The sequence below is a fragment of the Halichoerus grypus genome, chromosome 9 (assembly GCF_964656455.1).
Source record: "Halichoerus grypus chromosome 9, mHalGry1.hap1.1, whole genome shotgun sequence".
In the NCBI taxonomy this organism is placed as follows: domain Eukaryota; kingdom Metazoa; phylum Chordata; class Mammalia; order Carnivora; family Phocidae; genus Halichoerus; species Halichoerus grypus.
Genome location: NC_135720.1, coordinates 43177752 through 43198249, shown reverse-complemented (window position 1 = coordinate 43198249; position 20498 = coordinate 43177752). Strand labels below are relative to the sequence as shown.

Here is a 20498-nt window from a genome sequence, read left to right as displayed (position 1 = left end):
CGGCCATTTATCTTACATACCTAGTGTATCTTAACAGCGTACAGCAATTAACACTTTATCTTGGCTAATGTTAGGACCAGCACTATTAGGAGTGAACAGAGAATATAGTTTATCAGTCACAGTAATCTGCATTTATCACCACACAAACAACTGGGCTTGAGGAAACCTTTTCTGGTAGGTTCTAGTTTACTGTTTAATCCATTGCCAATAAAATGAGAACTCCCCCTCTAAGTAGTTTTCCTAAATATGGGGAGGCCTGGTATTACCTGTGCCATATTAACTTTCAAAAGACCAGCAAATAAAGAAGCCACATCAACAGCAACCTACTTAAGTATGAACAATGCCCAAAGAATGACAACTCAAAATCCTGGGCACTATACTAAAAAACAACTCCTTCAGCACAGATGATAACTAAGAAATAATATTTTCTCTGAATTTAATTAGCCAAGGTCATTGGTTTCACTCAAAACACTGAAAGGAAAAAAATAATGGTTTATGAACAGCAGGTATTAAAAGAAATCTTTATAGCACTCTTACTAGGTAAACAGAAATTGTTCAACAACCCCACAAATGTGTTAAAACCTCTCCCTTTCCCCACAATGGTAGTCAAACAGCATAAATGAATTGACATGAATGCCAATGAATCAAGCAAAGACTCCTCAAAAAACTTGTTTGTGGTGCCACAAATTTTTATTTGGTAACGGTTCGTCATAAATTTTTTGAAAATCACATGTCCTGGTATGCTGCTGTCTTTACTCTTCCTTTCCCTTTCTTACCATATTTTTTGCCCTTTGGTTTCCTGACACTTCCATTTTCTCTTTTTATGTTCCTGTTATGCTCACCAAACGACAGAAACCTGGGGTGTAACTGATCACATCTCTAGCAATCTTTTTCTTATTCTAGGGCTTTCCAGATTAGAACGGGAGACCCAGGTGCAGCCCAAATATTACCTACTCAGATTTTCCAAGCAAAGTGTGCGTGGAAAAGCCTCTCTTCACCCTTCATTTTGTGTCTATTTAACTAACGGCGCTGTAGTGCCCAAACGCAGATATTGACCAAGAACCAGATTTCCAAAATGGCTTTGCTCCTTTCGAGCTGGCATAGGGTCTATAAAATACAATTTATTTCCACTGCAACCAACCCTTCTCTCTACCCCAAATGTTACCCTGTACGTAGACAGCGGAACCTAACCCAGTATAGACAACCGAATCACAGCTCTAAATTCAGTAGAAAGACGGCACAACCGTTGGACTGATGTAAAAAGAGCGTTAAAAGAAAAAAAAAAAAAAAAACCCAAGCAGAAACCACACCAAGCAAAAACCCGAGGGGCGGGCGTCGCCCCGAATCGCGCCCTCCCGCCGCCTCGCCGGCCGCGAGCACGCCTCCCCGCCGCGGCCACGCCTCCTCCGACCCCCGCCCCGCCCCGCCGCGGCCACGCCCGACGTGAGGCGCGGGAGCCGCCGGGCCGGAGGCGGGGCCTGCACCGCCCTTCCCCCCAGCCCCCCCCCCCGCCGCCGCCGGCGGCCTCCGCGCGGGCCTCCCAGCCCGTATTCCACTCACTTTGTTCTCCGCCTTTGTCCTAATCCACACCAGCAGGTGGAGCCGCAGTTAAAGTTTCTGAGTCCATTCCGGGAGCGGGAGCCCATCTTGCTCGCCGCCGAGGCCCTCGCTGGAGGAGGAGGGTCAGAGCTCGGGTGCAGCCAATCGCGGGCAACGCTGCTAGTTATCAGAGCAGAATGGGCTGTAGTTTAGTGAAATAGGAAAGCTGCAAAACACTGTGGAGTGCTCCCGTGTAAATAAAAAGAGGAAAAAAAAGTTTCTCAAGTCGCCGCTGCACGACGTCGGGCAGGCGCCGGGGCGAGGGTCTGCGCTCTCCCGAGCGGCCGCGCGCTGGACTTTATTGTGCCGCAACAAGCCCCCGTTCCCATTGTTTGTGTTTTTTTCAAAATATGGCAAAGGTTCAGGTGAACAATGTAGTGGTGCTGGATAACCCTTCTCCTTTCTACAACCCGTTCCAGTTCGAGATCACCTTCGAGTGCATCGAGGACCTGTCTGAAGGTGAGTCGGGCGCCCGCCCGCCGCCGGGCTGTCAGTTGCGGGCTGCAGACGTTGAAAGTTTCCCGGGCCCGGCCTCGCGCGGGCGGCCGGTGCTCGGCGCCGGACGGGCGGCGGGCTCGGCTCTGCGGAGGGAAACTTGAAGTTGATGGACGACGGCCGCCGAGGCGCGCGCGGCGTTCGGCCGCAGCCGGGGCGCCTGCCGTGGCTCAACTTGCGAGGAACTTGTTCGAGCGGAGGTAGCCATGTTGTCAGCTTTGTCTGGCGGGCGGGCGGTTCGCGAGACCCGCACTCGAGCCCGCGGCGCCGGCCGGGGGTCGCGCCGGCCTGGCCCCGCACCGCGAACGGCCTCCGCGGCCCCGGCACAGAGGTTGGGAAGGGAGAGGCATGTGTGTGGTCGCGCCGGCGAGTTAGCAGCGGAGCCATCTTACCAAGAGTAGAGAATTGGGCCACCGACCCCGGCGTCACGACGCCTCCTCTCCGCGCCGCGGGTGACGAACACGGCGCCCCGCCTGCCCACCTTCTGCCCCCGAGCGAGAGGCAAATCCATTTTTAGAGCTTATGCTGGAGTTGCCCTACTCTCTGGGGTGGCCGTGCCCGGCCGCTCCGGGGAGGAGAGCGAGGCTGTCCTCGCGCTGATTTCTGGCTCCCTGGACCAACCAGCGGGGGAGGCGGGCGCAGGCTCGGCCCCTCCGCGCCGCGGGCCGGACTCCGGCGCTCCCCGGGGACGGCGGGTGCGCCCCCGCGGCACTCCCCAGCCGGCGCCCGGGATGCTCCGGGCGCCCGGGGATGCTGGCGCGCAGGCTCGCCCGGACTGGCGTGGACTCCTGTTCCGTAACGACGGAAACCTCTCCTCTCTCTCAGGAAGAGAAATACTGCTAAGCTAGAAAGTTACATTTAACCCAAGAGCAGGAATAAGTAAAACACTGAAATAATTTCCAGGACTTAATCACTGGCTTCTTAGTGGTCCGAGAGACTTTTCTTCAAGAATGTGTTGAAATCTAATTAAAATAACTCCACATCCAAACACCCTGAGCATAAAACACCAAAGTGGGCTAAGAAATAAAAAAGTCCTGATAGCAATGCAAAAATTTTTACAATTTTTTCTAAGTTCGTTTTAAGGTCTCCAAAGATAGTTTTATTATGTGCAGTAATAAATATTTAGAAAGCTAAAACTTGCCAAGGTTTTTATCTTTGCTCTTAGATTTTATTAAAATAATCCAGTGCTTCCCTTTCAAAATTTGAGGAGAAAAAATTTAATTTCATCAATGGTAATTTTACAATTAAATAGGGGACATACTTATTTGAACCTACAAGTATATTTAACAAAGATGCATTTAAAATTATGCTAACCATGGTATATAAAGCATTTCATTTAAAAAGTTTTTAATCTCCACAAAATGTATTTTATGTAGGGTGTTAGTTTTCAAATTATAAAAGCAATACATGCTCATTGGAATAAACTTTTTAAAAGCTGTACATACATATAGAAAGTAACAGTTCTCTGTACTCAAATGCCTTCCACCATCTCCTGTAATTATAATTAACACTTTAATCTTTGCTCATCCAATAAGTATTAATGCATACATAAAGCATATATGCATATATATATTATATGTAGGTGACATTTTGAAAGACAATTCATTTATTAAACTAATTTCTAATAGGCCACTGATAATAAAATTAAAGGGGATTTTTTTTATTACACTGAAGCCATTTGATTACTTTCCCAGAGTACTACTATAATCATTTCAGCTATCAGGCCAATTTTTCATACCCCACAGTAAGTTTTCCTTTTTATTGCCAGTTGCATATAAAAATGGGCAAACGCAAGAGAAACCATTGATCAGTCCATTCCAATGTACTATATGTTTTAAGCTTTAGAAGCTCTTCAAATTATAAGTATTTCCCAAGTGAGACTTTCCATTTTAAGAGCCAGTTTTAGGACAAGGATGATAGATGATTCAGGATGTTACAGGGCTTTGACATTGAATGGTTGAAACCCACCATTCATGGAAGCAGAATTATGTTCCATTTTTAACTGGCATCTATTCAGAACTCGGCTGAATCACGTCAGAGTTTTTATGATATTAGTATCAACAATACACTTACTTCCACTTGTACTCCTCTTTCTAGGGCACTTATACTGGTTATTTAGCATTTTTCAAAAGAGTTTAAGCTGAGTCATACTGAAGCTGCAAAGGAATCTTTCAAAAAGGTGCCATGCTTGTGTACTCCACCTAGAGGCTATGTGGATTAAGGAAATTGAGTTTATTTAGCAAAAGCTTCTTACAAGTTCCATACTTTTATATTGCAATTCTTTAAAAAATTCTGTTCTTAAAATGAAACTACAGAATATTCTTAAGAGAAATTTTCACTTCATAATTTTGTCTTAAGTCCCAAGCCAGAGGTTGGCCACCATTTTTCATACTTAAACTTGGTAAGAGACTCAGGATATGTTTGATCTGATGGTTCCCAAGCTTGTAGAAGTTTTGATTGACCTTCCTGCTAATCTTATGCCCTCTGTAGACTGCTGATTCTTTGTTTCTCTAACAGAATGGAGCCATTTTTTTTTTAAGTTGGTCAATATCAATAATTATAAGCTACTGTCAGTTGAACCCTTACAGTGTACCAGAATTGAACATGGTGTTTTATGCTTTTAAACTTCAGGCTTGTTCTAATTCCCAAAGATTACATACTTTACACTAACCACAGATCTTCCCAAGTAGGGTAATTAGTTTAAAATTCCCTTGGTGACCTCCCTCACTCCCAACCATAATTGCAGATACTTGCAGACTAGGGTTACCACAATTAAATGAAACAGTTAGTTAACTTTTTAAATAAATGAATAAACTCCAACAGATAACCTGTGCATCTGATTCTATCCCTTTTCCTCCTTTGAATACAGGGGACAGGGGAATGAAAGCAGAGTTTAGGAGTAAAACAACTGATGCTCATTTATAAATAAGTTACTGAGCATTCTAAACTCAGTAGCTACAGCAAGGATTCCATTAGCATAAAAATTAAGGTACAGGTGTTCACTGAGTTACAGCCTGTGCTCCTTAAGGGTAGATTATCTTTCCATGGCCTATCTCCTCACCCATCTTCCCCCCACACACACACACAATTTAAGTTCCTTTATTCCACTATTCATTTGAGAGCCAGAAATGGAAGAATTCTCTTCCTAGTTTTGGTTTTGGAAAGAGCCCGGGCTTTGGAGTTGCAGAAACAACTTGGGTTCTGATTCTTCGGTTTGCTAGCTGTGTGAATTTGGGTAGATTACTTAGCCTCCTGGGGCCTCAGCTTTCTTGTTTGCATAATAGTATAATTAAATCCATATGATAAAGCTGTTGAGATTTAAAGAACAGGTGTGAAGTTGGCAAGACCAATGCCCAGCACATAGTAGGAATTTTATAACTCCTGACTATGTTCCTATGCCAGACCACAAATGCCTTATACCAGTTAGGAGGCCAAGAGCACTATATGTATTGGTACAAATGAACAAAATATGAAAACTGCATGTGACAATTACCAGACTTACCCTCACTTGGCTAGTTTAGTAGGTTTTTCACTCCTGTCTTAAGTTTCTCCTCTTAGCTTTTGGGTTTCCTATGTCATTGATACCTATCTAATAGATATCTCAGGCTTTTCCAAAACTAGTTCCTGGTTGTTTTCATCCCCTGCCTTTTGCAAAAAAGGTGACGCTTGCTGCCTTTATCCTCAAGATTCATCCAGAGTGTGACTGCTTCTCATCCTCATGGCTACATGTGGTCCGAGCTACCATCAGTTTTTGCCTCAGTTGTTAAAATATCCACCTGTTTCTTCCCTCACCGTCTTACAGTCCGTACTGAACACAGGATCCAAAATGATCCTTCTAAAATGAAAGCTGGATCATGTTACCCTTCCAATCAGAACCCTCCCAATGGCTTCCATTGCCACTCAGTATAAAAATCAGAAGTCTTTAATGATGGCCTTTAAAACTTTGCATAATCTGGCCATGCCCCTAACTGACCCAATCTAATGGTCAGTTATTTCCCCCTTTATTCAGTTTGCACCAGCCCTGGCCTCCTTGCTTTTTCTTGAGCAAGCTAATAAGCATGCTCCTACTTCCAGATATTTGATATTCCTTCTAACAAGATATTCATATTGCTTCTTTCCTCTTTTAATCTTCATCAACAAATAAAAGATCTCGTGAGATGTCAGATGCAGGAACACCTTGCATCTGGAAATGTGCCAGAAGATGGAAATGTAAGTGGTCTAGGACAGAGCCATGAAATACATAACAGATCCTCAGAAAATGACTGCTTAGTAAGAGAATAAAACTAAAGGAGCTTTTCCATAAATTGCAGTTTATCATACAGTATGAATAAGTAGTACCTATACTATTTCTCTTGCCTATTTAGGGAACAAAAATACACAATCACACAAAAATGGCAACACCATGGCAGCACTAAGTAGATTCTCAGTGCGTGACCTAGAAACACCCCTCTGGGAGTGCTGCCGAAGCCTCGGTATAGTGAATCCAAGAGGCAGGCCACACAGTGCTAAACACCTTAGGACCAGAAGGTCTCAGAGGTGATTTGCAGTTGTCTTCCTCCCCCTACTAAAGAGGAGGTGGCTCCTTTGAAAGAGCAGTTGTTTTACTCACCTCTGGGTTCTTGTAGCAGAGCGTTCTGTAAAAGGTACTCAATAAAAGCTGAATTACATATAACAATTGCATAGAATGTCTTGGGTTGCACTTTAATGTATCTTATTCCTCCTCACGCCTGTTCCCACCACCTATACTCCTGTAGCAAGTGGTTATAAGGATCCTTGGTTTCCTCACCTATGACATGAAGAGGTGCCATGAGGAAAAATTACCCGACTACAAGTAATTTGACAGTTGATGAGCTGAAGCCTCTTAAACTTCTGAGCCACAAGGGAAGTTTGCTAATAATGATTTTCCCCACTTTGGAGCTCTTTGATAATTTGGATCTGTGCAACGTAATATGGGGTAGCCCTTCCAAAGTGTGCTTAGTGTTAGTAGCTTGTTAAAAGATGACATATATAAAAAAGGGGAGGGATTCCATAGGCCGAACAAATGGTAAATGCCGGATTAATGTTACTGGTGTTCTTTACTGAAGAAGTCTCAGAACACTTACTCTGCCAGTGTGCTTTATGAATCCTCAAGACAAGGTTGTAGCATTTCCCAAGTTTTTGGCCATGTTGTTTTGTTTGTGAGGAGCCCTGCCCAGGGACTAGTGTTTCACAAAAGAACATTTTGAGAAACTCTGGTAAGAAATGTAAGAATTTAATAAGGAGCAATTCAGTATCTTTCTGGATTTTCTGCCATGAGAAGCCAATTTTAGCAGCCAATAAATGGCTTAAGTGGACATTAAAAGGGTCTTTGATATCATCTCATAATGTAATTACTGAATATGAAATAATGTTTTGGTTTTTAACCCTAGACTTGGAATGGAAAATTATCTATGTGGGCTCTGCAGAAAGTGAAGAATACGACCAAGTTTTAGACTCTGTTTTAGTGGGCCCTGTTCCCGCAGGAAGGCATATGTTTGTATTTCAGGTAAGATGATTCTTGGTAAATATGTATGCCAGATATGTTTCTAAACTATTATCTCATGGTCCTTATCCATTTCCTCTTGGGTTAAGTCACTCTGCTTCTGCTGTATTCACTTTTTATCTGCTCCCGTTGTGTGCTGTGAGATGTTAATGTGAGGTTATCCAGAGTTTGCACAGCACACGGTAAAGCTTCCAGTGTCGTGGCACACGTGGTGGTGAATTCGGGAATCTTCCTGTGAATAGTCCCACGGTATCAGACTTTCAGGGTGGCTGTCCAGCAGCCCAATACAGGGGTTCAGTGCATACTACTAACTGGCTTCGTTAATTATATGCATCTTCAGTTTATGGTTTCGTCCATTAGGAGTAATGATCACGAAAACAACAGCTTTATTTCAGCATAATCAGTAAATGAGCTAGGTTAGTAAGTATGCTGCTAGATAGAGATCTACTGCATAAACTTGAATCGTTGGACTTAAGGTCCGGTGGTTTACTAAAGCATCTAATCTACACATATTAGAGAGGATTACTGTTACAAATCTACTGCTCTGTTTATTATTTGTTAGAGGAAATTCTAATACAAATTATGTTCTCAGCTATCACTCACAGTATTTGGGTCTGTGCCAAGGCTTTAGACACTGTCTTCTGTATTCAAAGTGTTACTTCTTTGAATCCATGTTAAATTGTTATATAAAACTATTCAGTCACTTCTCAATTATCCATGCTTATTAGAGGGAGATACTTATAAGTAGCCCAAAGAGTAGCCACAGGTTTAAAAAAACAACAAAAAACTATTAATTTTGTTACAAGTATTTCTATACAACAAAGTCCCCATTAGTTAAATAGAACCTACTGAAAAGACTTCATCCAGAAAGAAAATTAACTCTTCCTATCCCTGCCCTCCCTTTTTTTCTCATTTCACGGATGGGACCAATTTAAATGAATACTGTTGGTCAGCTAATTCCATCAGATATGGGCCAAGAATTATAAACATATGGTATCTCTAGAGTTGCTACCCATCCGTCCCTTCTCCTAAACACAGATTTCAGAATCTTGGTCTCCTAGCCTTAGTGCTTTTTATTAAAAACCAACAAATAATTGCCTATGTTTCAACAAATGGTTAAGAAAAGCTCAAATATATTAGTTCAAATCTACTCATTAAAAGTGCTGTTAACCTGAATTATGGGAGTGCATAACGTTGGTGAAAGATGTGGGTACCAGACAATGTGTAGAGGGAAGCACTGCAGTTATAGACCTGCTTCAGATCCTGGCTCTGTTGCTTATTAGACACGTGTGACTTTAGACAGGCTCCCTAGCCTCCCTTAGTCACACTAGTCGTCTATAAAATATGGATAATATCCTACCTCATCGGAATGTTATGAGGATTAAATGAGGAATAAAGCAGTTAAGTGCTATCACTGACAAATAGCACCCTACTTCTATTAGAACTAAATTTTTATTCTCTTAAGTTCTTGAAATTGTTACATAAAAGAAGCAGTATTTGCTTTGACCGACAAGCTTGGAAAACCCATACTTCACTGATGATAATTCATGATGTGGTAAGAAACATGGATTGACATGTAGCGAGATACCTTTTTATGCTATTGTAAAACCTGCAAATAAATCCCTTGGCTTTGAAACAAACCCTTAAATGTCTTTTCTGTGTGTTTACGTTGTTAAGAACACTCTAAAGTTTTTGGCTTAGAGTGAATAATTTATTCAAAAATATTTCCCTCTAGTGATTTTCCAGTAGTTTTACCTTGGTATAAGTGTTTGTGTTGCCAAGAAGGACAGAGAAAGCACTACGCAATTTAAATCAGATGGTCAGCCTGTACATCTTACAAAATTCACCATTATCAGCAAAGAGACTAAAATACAGTTTTTGTTTTGTACTTTAAACAAACTGCCATGAATAAATATGCCATGAATAAATATGCTAGTCAAAGACTAGCAGGAAGATGTCCAGACATCTGCCTAGTACTGCTGGTTGAAGTTAAAAATCTCTACCTATCACTTCATCCTAAGTGATCTGAGAGGCCTGTGGGTTTTTCTACTTGAATGTGAATTTGCCCAAGTTGAATCCTTTGGCAAACAAATTTTAAAAAACAAACATGGCTAGAACCAATCTACTGAGGGAATGGGAAGCACTATGGGGGGAAGATCTCCATAGCAGTACTGAACTACCTCTGTTTCCCATTCTCCACTCATTTCCAGGACATTAGAATCTCTTTGGGTAACCTGGAAGTAACCTGACCCCTCTGGGGGGAGGGGGGAATGTACAGGATCTGTAAGACAAATAGCATATTCCCAGGACAGGCCCTCAGTCCCCCTGCTGATCTCTTTCCAATCAGTCAAATTACTTCATGTCAGGAATTGAGTTACGAATGAATTTCAAAATACTAAGTATATACTCTGTGCCCAGAGCTGTGCCAGACATGAGATTATACAAATGAACTGGATAGAACTTTTGCCCAGGAAAAAGCTTAGAATCCCAGGGAAGACTGAAGGGTAAACATACTTATTTAGATTATTGGACACAGATTAGTAGAGGATGTGTGTCAAGTAATTTTAAGTGCAAAAACAGTATTATTCTACCTTCTGAATCAGAAAGGGGTTCACTGGGGTCACCTGGGTGGCTCAGTTGGTTAAGTGTCTGCCTCGATCTCAGCTCAGGTCTTGATCTCAGGATTTTGAGTTCAAGCCCCGTGTTGGGCTCTACACTGGGCATGGAGCCTTCTTAAGAAAGGGCTTCACTAAGGATACATTTCATGAAATTTAGAAAGATGAATTTTTTAGGGTGTTAGGGAAGAATCTTGCAGGCCAAGAGAATAGTATATGCAAGGCACAGAGGCATGAAAGATTACCACTGCATTTTAAAGAACTCTGTCTAATCCTAGAACAAAAGAAAGAGGTGTAGAATTAAAGGGAGTGTGAATGGTTGAAGACAAATTGTGAAGGGCCTTATAAATGCAGTTAAAGAACAGATTTTTACTTCAGAAATGGGAGTAATCTGGAGTTTTTAAAGCTGGTGAAGAAACAGGAATGGATCTTTGCCTAGTTAATGCTGGCAGTAGTGCAAATAGCAGGTGAGCTGGGGGATTCCAGTTAGAAAGTTTCAGCAGTATTCCAGGTAAGAGATGAAGACACGATCTGAGTCTTCAGAGATGAGAAATGTTGAGACTGGCTGGATATGGGAGTTAGGGAAGAAGGTATGGAAATTTTTAGCCTAGGTCGATGTTTTAGACTGGATAGATACTGTGCCTTTCTGTGTCATCTGCATGTAGTAGGTACACAATAATCATTAGTCTTTGATGATAATGGCCTGATTGAGAATGTCAGCCAGGGGTGTTCCCAAGCTACGGCACTGGCTGAAGTGTTCACCCAGGCCCAGGGATGTTCTTTAGTGTCCTGGCAAGAGTAAGCTAATCTGCTGGGATGAGCTTCATCCATTCACCACTCAGAATGGCTGCCTCAGGTCACACTCAGATGCCTTACTGTCACTGCCCATCAGCCCATGACTCTTTCCAACCAGTCTCCTTACTGCCTCTCGCACTGCCATGGATAGGACCCTAGCCTTTGCTCATGCTGTTAGCCTTCTCTAGCTCACTTGCTTCACCTTCTGCATTCCTCAAGATTCAGCGGCCTGATTCAAAACAGCGTCATTAAGTATATCTTCTTAAACCAATCTTTACCTTCATTGTATTTCCATAGTATGTGTGGTTTAAGTAGTATACTATATTTTAGTGCCTATCAAAGTCATTCACAATAGACGATTAATATTTTTGAAAATCTGCTATAGAGCTATTTCTATTCCATTTTCAGTCTTATGTTAATTTACTATTAGAATATCTGTGCAGGGTAGGAGAGTGGGTGTGAGAAGGTGTCCCGAGTATAAGAAAGAAACTAGTATAATAAATATTTGCTGCCAACAGGCTGTGTGGAGTTCATTGAATATTTACCAATTTAGGTTTGGAAATTATGACTGGAATCAATTAGACTATTGGCTTAATCCCTCATGAACTACCACACAGTCTGACTAGATTTATCTTCCTATAAAAGTAGTGAAGTTTTCAGGTGCCCAGAATAATTAGGTATACTGTAGAAAAATAATCGAACTATATTTTCTGACTATAAGTCAATCTCAAAAATGAGCATTTGCCTTCCCAGTATGATTTCCAAGTTTTTGTTGCTCTGCCCTTAACTGAGGGTGCTCAGGGTAACCAAAACTCCAGTCTTGCTTGCAGTTAACAGCCTTTTGTGATGTGTTTCTTTTCTTTTTAAATTATTCTAGGCTGATGCACCTAATCCAGGACTCATTCCAGATGCAGATGCAGTAGGTGTAACAGTTGTGCTAATTACATGCACCTATCGAGGTCAAGAATTTATTAGAGTTGGCTATTATGTAAATAATGAATATACTGAGACAGAACTAAGGGAAAATCCGCCAGTAAAACCAGACTTTTCTAAGGTAATGTTCTGACTGTTCCTTTTTCATTACTTTTACTATACTTTTTTTTTTAAGTAGATGCCATTTCATAGTATATTACGAAAATAGCTTGGAGACAAAATAAATTTGAGGTCCTTGTGCCAACTGGGCAAACTAACCATTCCATTCCCATCCTTGACCTCAGACCCTACCTCCTGATGAATCATTAGTAATTAATGTTGGTCAGGCACCTTCAGAGTCTCTGATGGTTTAGAAAGTTGAAAGTGCCTCCTGTTAGAAACAAGATAGTTGTTTACAACTTTCTCTATGGCATTTCCCATACATCATATGTATTAGAGATTAAACCAAAGGTCTTAAGTATTTCTGGTTATGGGAAACAGCTTCTGAGTGAGAAGCTGAAACTTGTGCTTCAGAAATACGGATTCTCAGAAATACTTCCTATTTTATGATTTTTCATTGGAACCTATAACAGCTTGGTAACTGGTGACTTATGTGAGATTGAACACAACACTCCCTCTGCCTGATCATGCAAGAAAAATTACATGGGGAGTAGAATGGAATGTTCTTTCTGATAATTAGGCTGGAATATTTAATCCTGGTATGGGACCTTCCCGTGACTCAATGTATTAGTTACCTATATGGCACCTTGTATAGCAAAAAACAAACAAAAAACTAGAATACTATTTCCGAGAGTGAACCATAATAATTAAAAGGTAGGAAACCACTAATAATGAGAGGTTATACTTGGGGAAAATTTTATTTTCTTTGAAAATATTACTGAAGAGACACCATATCAATCTAAAAAGCAAGGATGCTAGTTAGATAAAGTATCCTGTGAAGAATTCACCCTCAAAAAAGAAGAGATTCTCTCCCTTTTAGGAAACAGAAGCATAGAGGGGTTACTTTGTTGGTTAGTAAATGTTCTGGATGAATTCCCTCAGATTCTCCATATCCTTTCCATTATGCTAAAATAATTTTTCTGCTGTAGCCCTAGTCCTTGTGTATTAGTTATGTTTAAATTGCTTTACTTAATTTTATGCCTTTGTAAATGAACTTAGCCCTTTAGGAGTACTGATACAAAGAACCATTTTATTAAGCTATTTGTATATGGTATCTAACTTTCTTAATGCTGTCTATTTATATATTTCCTTTTTCCTTTAGCTTCAAAGGAACATTTTGGCATCTAATCCCAGAGTTACAAGATTCCACATTAATTGGGAAGATAACACAGAAAAACTGGAAGATGCAGAGAGCAGTAATCCAAATCTACAATCACTTCTTTCAACAGATGCATTACCTTCAGCATCAAAGGGATGGTCCACGTCAGAAAACTCACTAAATGTCATGTTAGAATCCCATATGGACTGCATGTGACCACCTGCCATCCCTTTAGTACAAATTAAGCTATAAAAACACACAGAACTATTTCCCTGAAATTCCGTAAGTACATAGTCAAGACACAATGTGAAGAATTTGTTTAAAAACATCCTGTAGAAAGTTTATAAGAAAACCAGTATTTGAGCAAATTGTGGAATATAAATACAACTATTTTTAAGTAATTTTTTTCTCTAATGTGTTATTTTATTTGTTCTGAAACTAATCTGATTAAAACATATATATTATTTTCTTCTCCTCTATATGTAATTAAAGCACTTATAAAGAAAAATATAAATCATAAGACCAGGTTGTAAAGCTGTCTTAGCCTTTTGGACAATAATCTTTGGACCACTATTTTACTGGCCTTCAGAAGAACAAACTTTCGACTTCAACTAAAATGTTTCTTCCTGTGATAAATAGTTTGGTTTAATGTGAGGGGCAAATTTCCATTCTTTTTTGTCATGTCCTTAAAGAAAGGATTTGAAGTCAACTATATGCTACACAAACTTTAGGACCTGATTTTCTAGGCCACCATAGTAGTATGGCTACTACTAAATGGAATGTTAGACAACATTCAGTTTGGTTTCTAAGATGATAACAAATGTGGTTAATTGTTCTTAAGGTCCTTTGGCTATGGTTTTTGTTTTATAACAGTTTAGGACATCAGAATACTCCTTGAATCATATATCATTTTTACCCAATGAATTCAACATGTCAAGAGCAGATATAAACTCGCTAAGTTTAAGAATAGGATATTATAATGACTTAGATCTATTCATGAGATTTATAAAAATACTATGACCGTAACTCTTCAAAACTGACTTGGTAGATCATCTGTTGTTGGCAGCATTTATAAAAAAACAAAAAACAAAAAACAGTGGATTTCAGAAGGTGTATTTAGCTTTATCATAATAGATAAGTCACTATTTTGGAAATATATATATTTTCACACATGTGGTACTCTTCTCCATATTCCTTAACACTCATGCAGGATAAGATTAGGCATGTTTGTGGTTGACATATTTTAGATAGCCTTTCCAGATAAGTTTTTTAAAAGCAATCTTGGAAAGGAATACATTAACTAAGTGGGCCAAAGTGTTCTTTTTCTTTGATGAGAGCTAGGTCCTTCCTCAAAGTTTCTTATGCTTCATTAAATTAAGTGTAGAACACTCTCATTACTCTTGCTGCTAAGCAAGACATTAGCCATATGATGCAGTTATGCAGTGCCTTTATATCTAGAACTTTTATACTGCACTTTTTAAAGCTTTTATTTTGAGGAAGGGTAAAGGGCATTTGTCTGAATATGGATTCTAAGTTGTATATATTTCCTGTCATTCTAAAAAAGAATCTGTGAAGCAAATTTTGCTAAATGTTAAACTTTGAAATTTAATATACCAGATTATTAAAATACTGTCCACTAACTAGTTCATAGATTTTAAAAATAAAATACATCCAACTGTTAAAACTATATGAAGAAAATTTCATTTTTGTCTAATTGCAATTAAAGGAAAATGTTAAAATATTAAAATGAAAATAAAAGTAAAATTTTCCAACAAAGAGCTCAGTGATTAATATAACAAGATATGTGCTTGTTAGAAATAAAGCATATACAAGCCAAATTACCAAATAAAGCAATTTACTGCTGAGTTTTTATTTTAATTATAATGATTGATTCGTATTGACACCAAGGGTTAGGTTTTTACATCAGTTTGTAAACAGCTAATTTTCACAAAAGGTTGAGACTTAGTTTTTAAGTCATCTCTTAAATTTTTATGATGCTATAAGATTTAGAATTCAACTATTAGGCGTTAAGAAGCTATAGCATGGGGTTTTATTTTCCCTGTTTCGCTTCATTTATAGACACTATCTGAATTACAGCTAAAATGTTTGGAGCAGTTTTCCTCCTTTTTGATCATAGTAAATGGCTCTGTCATGAAAAGATAAACGTGAACCAATTACTTATGCCACAGGAGAGAGAAGCAAGTAGGCTGGAGGGAATGAGGTATCAGGTGAGCTAAGAAAACATTCAGGAAATCTGAGGAGCATGCATGCATTTGTTCATTTATAACTTTAGGCTTCCATGTGGTCTTATAGTTTGGTTTTAAGATTTGGGGTTTCTGATTTTACCAAGAAAGTTTATGGCAGCAATTTTCAAAACTTTTTACTGTAATCCCTGATTTAAAAAAAAAAAGTATGACCCTGCAACATAGTATTTATGTTAATTTTCATGAAAATACACCCATATAGTGCATCTTTATTGTGTGCAGTACATTCTGGTATCTTTTATTGTATTTCATTTTTAAAGTGCTGGTTTTGACCCCCTGAACTGACATTTATGACTCTTAGGGGTTGCGATACACAGTTTGAAGAAAGGCTAGTCTGGCCTTTTGAGTAGATGAGACTTGGCAATAACTTTTCTATCACTCTGAAATTTATATTCCCCATACCTGTCTTTTCTCTTATATTTGGATTATGATCTTGACATTAAAAAAAAGACGGAAAAGTGCTAGTGTAGTCAATCAAAAGCCATTCACTTGAAAACTGTCCAAATATTCTGAAATAACTAGTAGCCCATCACATGGCCTGGACTCATTTCTTGGCCCTCCATATAATTAACTTAGGAAACAGTCCACATAATTACTTGGCAAACACTTCTATTTGTTTGTTACTGGTATCATTTTATACAGAACTCTAGAATACTGGGTCATAAGAATTTTTCAATGCACATAAAGTGTTCTTTATATATTCTTGCCTACTACCCTTCCAGTATGCTGAACCTTGTCTACGCCTCTCCATTCACAAATCCCTTCTCATCCATGCTTAATGTACTATTCAGTTAAATTTCAAAATCTGAGAGCCTCTTAGAATGGGGCTTTCCTTATGTAGGACCATTAATGCAGCATTTGCTGCTTTGTGACAAGTTTTATAGTGTAAGTTTCTCATAAGAAATTTCAGCACAGGCTTCCCTTAGTAAATAGCAAAGAACATTTGTAAAATGGGTGAAACCAAAGGCCTATTACAGACAGAAGTACAGGAGAAATATTTCCCCAGTCAAAACAGTGTAAAATACAAAATGGCATCAAGACATGTTTTCTAAAAATTTTCCTAAAGTTACTTTATAATCAAATCCTGACATTCTATCTGCAAAGGCTTTTAAATGTACTTGAAGAATCATCACAATGTATGAATGAAGCTCCACAATGCAATAAAAGTATGCTTTCCACATATTAAGACAAATTTTCTCCCTAAGAATTTTCAGTAGGAGCTACTGTTGCCGTGAGATCTATAAGCACAAAAATGCCTCAAGCTCTACGCCATCGATCTACTTTGGTAAAGTGAGATTTTTTCCCATTTATCTCAACATTCTGTTTACTAGGTCTTCATGAAATGCCAGATGGTGCATGCTTTTTCCACATTAAATAGGATCTTTCAAAACTAAGATGCAAAAAGATATATGGGATAAGTTTTAGGAAAATAAGTGAAAGTGGAGCTTTTAAAATACTTTCTTAGAGCTACAAAAGTACTACATATTTTCTTCAATTTTTGCCAGTAACTCAAAAATTAGCTTGAAATTTATCCTATGTTAGGTACTTTTTCATCAGAAAAACATTGTGCTAGTGTCTGTAGTAAAGTTCAATTAATTGAAATTGTCATGTAAAATACCTGCACTAGTAGATCCAATTCCTGTGGTGAGCACAGAGCGTGGTGTAATCTTTGCTGCATACTTGAGGAATTGAGATTTCCCTGTGCCAGGATCCCCAACCAATAAAAGATGAGATTCACCTAAAAAAGTTAATAAAGTTTTAAATTTCTATGAAAAGACCTATGAATAAGTATAATTAATCAGGAAGAAAATGGTCTACTTGGAATGCCAACAGAATTTATATTTTATGTTTTTGCTATATACTTAAGGTCATTGAAGGACAGACTTAACTAGATATCCTCAGAAAAGTTAACTATCATCATAAATAACAATCTTTAAGTGATTTCTGAATGTGACATTTAAAATCTAAATTAATAAACTTTGTGTTATTTACAGATGTTCAGGCATATGTTTAACATTTTAAAAATTTTTGGCTTATAAAGTTTCTGATTTTAATCTATTTTTATTTTATTAAAGATTTTTTTTTTTAAAGATTTTATTTATTTATTTGATAGAGACACAGCGAGAGAGGGAACACAAGCAGGGGGAGTGGGAGACCGATGCAAGCTTCCCGCAGAGCAGGGAGACCGATGCGGGGCTCTATCCCAGGACCCCAGGATCATGACCTGAGCCGAAGGCAGACGCTTAACCGACTCAGCCACCCAGGCGCCCCTTAATCTATTTTTAAATACCAAACTACTTGATTAAATCTTTCCATACAAGCCATACAAATATTTTATTCCATTTTTATTCAAGTATTTTTAAGTGTTCAGTGCTTTATAAGTGCTTTATAAGTATCAAATTACTTATGATTGTAATAGTTAAATGACCTTTTCATTTTATGAAAATTTTAGTAATTTAATGAAATATCTACCTTAAAGTACTTATTTTCAAATGTAACAAATGAACATATGAGTATCTTGTGGTATGTATAAATTGATCTCACTGATCAATTTATTCAGTAATATTCAAGTATTTCCTAAATACATTAATAGGAAACTCCTACTTAAGCTCAACATTTAGCGGAGTGCCTTGCAATTAATAGGTCATCAAAGCATACAATACACATAAACTTTATTATACTTACTATTCTATACCATACCATATGGTTTTAGAAATCTTATTAACAGTCTTGTTTATAACAATGTCCTTTTAGTCTTTGGTTATTATGACCCTCAGGCGGCCTATATAAGGGCCATAATAAACCTACTCTATGCCAGATTCAGGTCAGTTAAACGTGTTAGCCGCAAAAGAGCTTTCTGCCATTTGAACATAATTATACACTTAGAGTTATCTTCGCTTGAACGTGTGACCTACAGCAGCACCTCATGGCAGATGGCACTTCTGCTACCTACCAGCAGAAGGGGAATCAGCAGGCAGATGACTGAGAGCAGCAGTCTGAGAAAAACACACTAACAGTCACAGATGGAGAGATGCTGACTTGGAGACCTTAAAAAGCACTATTTCTAATCTTTTCCTCTTGAAGACAGACTGGGGATCCAATGAAAAACAGAGTAATCAAAATGTAAAGGTTTTATTTTGTGTCACCCTTACAGATTGGGGCAAAAATATATGTTCATCAAAAAACTTAATATTTCTTTTAGTCTTTGGAATTCTAGAAATTACTTTTTGATATATAGATGCCGGACTAAGTATTAGGCAACTGTCAGCTTTAAAAGATTATGGTTAGAAAATAAAGCTCGACAAGTCATTTTTATTCAGGGAAGAAAAATTCTAGCTTCTCACCTTATATGTATTAACATTTCTCAAAAAGTTTTAAGTAGGTACTAACCTCTGACCCGTGTTCCTGTAGCATCAGTCCTTTGAATCCCACCAGCCAGCACCATGGCCACAGCAAGCTTTACTAGATACATCCCAAAAACTTGAGGGCACAAGCTGGCCAATATTTCATTCCTTCCTAGGAAAGGCAGAAAGATCAGATGTTACCGACAGTTTTCAAGAAATCCTATCTGAAATTTCCCTTCTTATCCTAACTTCCTAGAAATATACTCTGTCATCTAAAATGATCCAGAGGACCATTTCTAAATGCCTAAAAGGAGAAAAGGAGTAAATAACTGTTTTGGTCCTAAAACTCCTTCTCTTATTAATGCCATATAGGAAAAGTCTGCTTTTTATTCCTTGTTTTTTATTTTTATACCTGCTTAAGTTTCCATAAATTTATCATACTTTACAAGGGACAGAAAGGAATCTCCTTTATTCCCTCATGAAGCCAACATTATCCCTTTAAAATACCACTGCACTTTACTCCATTGTCTAAATAAAATGAAGGTGCTCAATCTCAGTAAGTCAGATTGCAGGAGCCAGTAATCTATAAATACAAGAGGTACTTGGAGTTCATGGAGCTTCTCCAGAGGTATAAGAGAAGTAAAATAATCTACCCTGTGAGTCAGTGCAGCATTTGCTCTGAATAGTTTGGTAAAGTCTGTTTTACGTAGAATAATGTTACCAGGGTATCAGAGTATTAAAAAAATCAATATAAACTATAATTCTAGCAATCCAAGCTGGAAGTCTTGGATTCTCCTGATGTGTTTGTTGTTTTTTAAGATTTTATTTATTTATTTTAGAGCATGAGCAGGAGGGGTAGAGGGAGAGAGAGAGAGAATCTCAAGCAGACTCTGTGCTGAGCATGGAGCCCAACTTGGGGCTTGATCCCAGGACCCTGAGATCATGACCTGAACCGAAATGAAGAGTCAAGAGGCTTAGCCTGATCACGTGCCTTTTTTTTTTTTTAAAGATTTTTTTATTTATTTGACAGGGTTGGGGGTGGCACAAGCAGGGGGAGCAGCAGGCAGAGGGAGAAGCAGGCTCCGTGCTGAGCAGGGAGCTGGATGCAGGGCTCGATCCCAGGACCCCAGGACCAGGGGATCATGACCTGAGCCGAAGGCAGACGCTTAACCAACTGAGCCACCCAGGTGCCCCAGTCATGTGGTTTAAATAAGAGAATATCACTGTCTTGAGTTTCTGTTTTCAGAAATGTCAAAACACCAAATCTGAGAATCTGCCTATGCCACATATAAATAAAGTAGGTATTTCATTCGATCACTGGCCTAATTAACCAGCAGGGGCTCTTAGAACCTATGACATCCTAACAAGCCTGTCCTGAGCTTGTCCTAACTTATGTGGAATTCACTACTGTGATGGTACTCTATCTACATGCTGGCAACTGTTGCGTGTTTCAGGACTTCATGTTTGTGCTCATGTTTCAGAGGTAGTTCTTTTGAAGAGGAAAATAATCTTGTAAATATTTAGCTGATTATTCCAGTTCCAGAAGCTTTTCTGACAAAGCATTAAGGGAAAGGAAAGGGGCTTCCTCCAGAATTTATGGCCTTATACACAAAGGCTACTTTTTGTAATGAATCAGAATTGATCCAATGGCAATGTGGGGTGATACGACCTGGG

General features: G+C 39.0%; 2 protein-coding genes across 5 annotated transcripts in view; one reads left to right on the top strand and one right to left on the bottom strand.

Annotated features, from left to right (window-relative positions):
• MCM9 (minichromosome maintenance 9 homologous recombination repair factor) overlaps window positions 1-20498 on the bottom strand; it is a 90694-nt gene that overhangs the window by 54208 nt on the left and 15988 nt on the right. For 2 of the 4 annotated variants that reach the window (XR_013441135.1, XM_036121250.2), the window contains exons 6-7: window positions 18871-18996; window positions 17099-17218 (exon numbers count right to left, since the gene is read on the bottom strand). Coding sequence is in view for 3 of the 4 variants with exons in the window: in XM_036121250.2 (XP_035977143.2) it covers window positions 17099-17218; window positions 18871-18996 (246 nt within the window). In the remaining variant the exon portion in view is untranslated. Of the gene's footprint in view, window positions 1-3094; window positions 4303-15054; window positions 16871-17098; window positions 17219-18870; window positions 18997-20498 lie in introns of those variants that run through there. The other 2 variants (XM_036121254.2, XM_078054802.1) reach the window with 2 other exon arrangements.
• On the top strand, window positions 1567-13680 carry ASF1A (anti-silencing function 1A histone chaperone). Its single transcript, XM_036121258.2, has 4 exons — window positions 1567-2058; window positions 7503-7618; window positions 11903-12079; window positions 13220-13680. The coding sequence occupies exons 1-4, from the start codon at window positions 1950-1952 to the stop codon at window positions 13430-13432; spliced, it is 615 nt and encodes a 204-aa protein (XP_035977151.1). The 5' UTR covers window positions 1567-1949; the 3' UTR covers window positions 13433-13680.

Excerpts from the sequence above, each read along its gene's own strand:
- ASF1A (XM_036121258.2), top strand. The coding sequence starts at position 1,950 with ATGGCAAAGGTTCAGGTGAACAATGTAGTGGTGCTGGATAACCCTTCT. Across the intron at positions 7,619-11,902 it reads GGCATATGTTTGTATTTCAG|GCTGATGCACCTAATCCAGG; the intron begins GTAAGATGATTC and ends AAATTATTCTAG. Across the intron at positions 12,080-13,219 it reads TAAAACCAGACTTTTCTAAG|CTTCAAAGGAACATTTTGGC; the intron begins GTAATGTTCTGA and ends TTTTTCCTTTAG.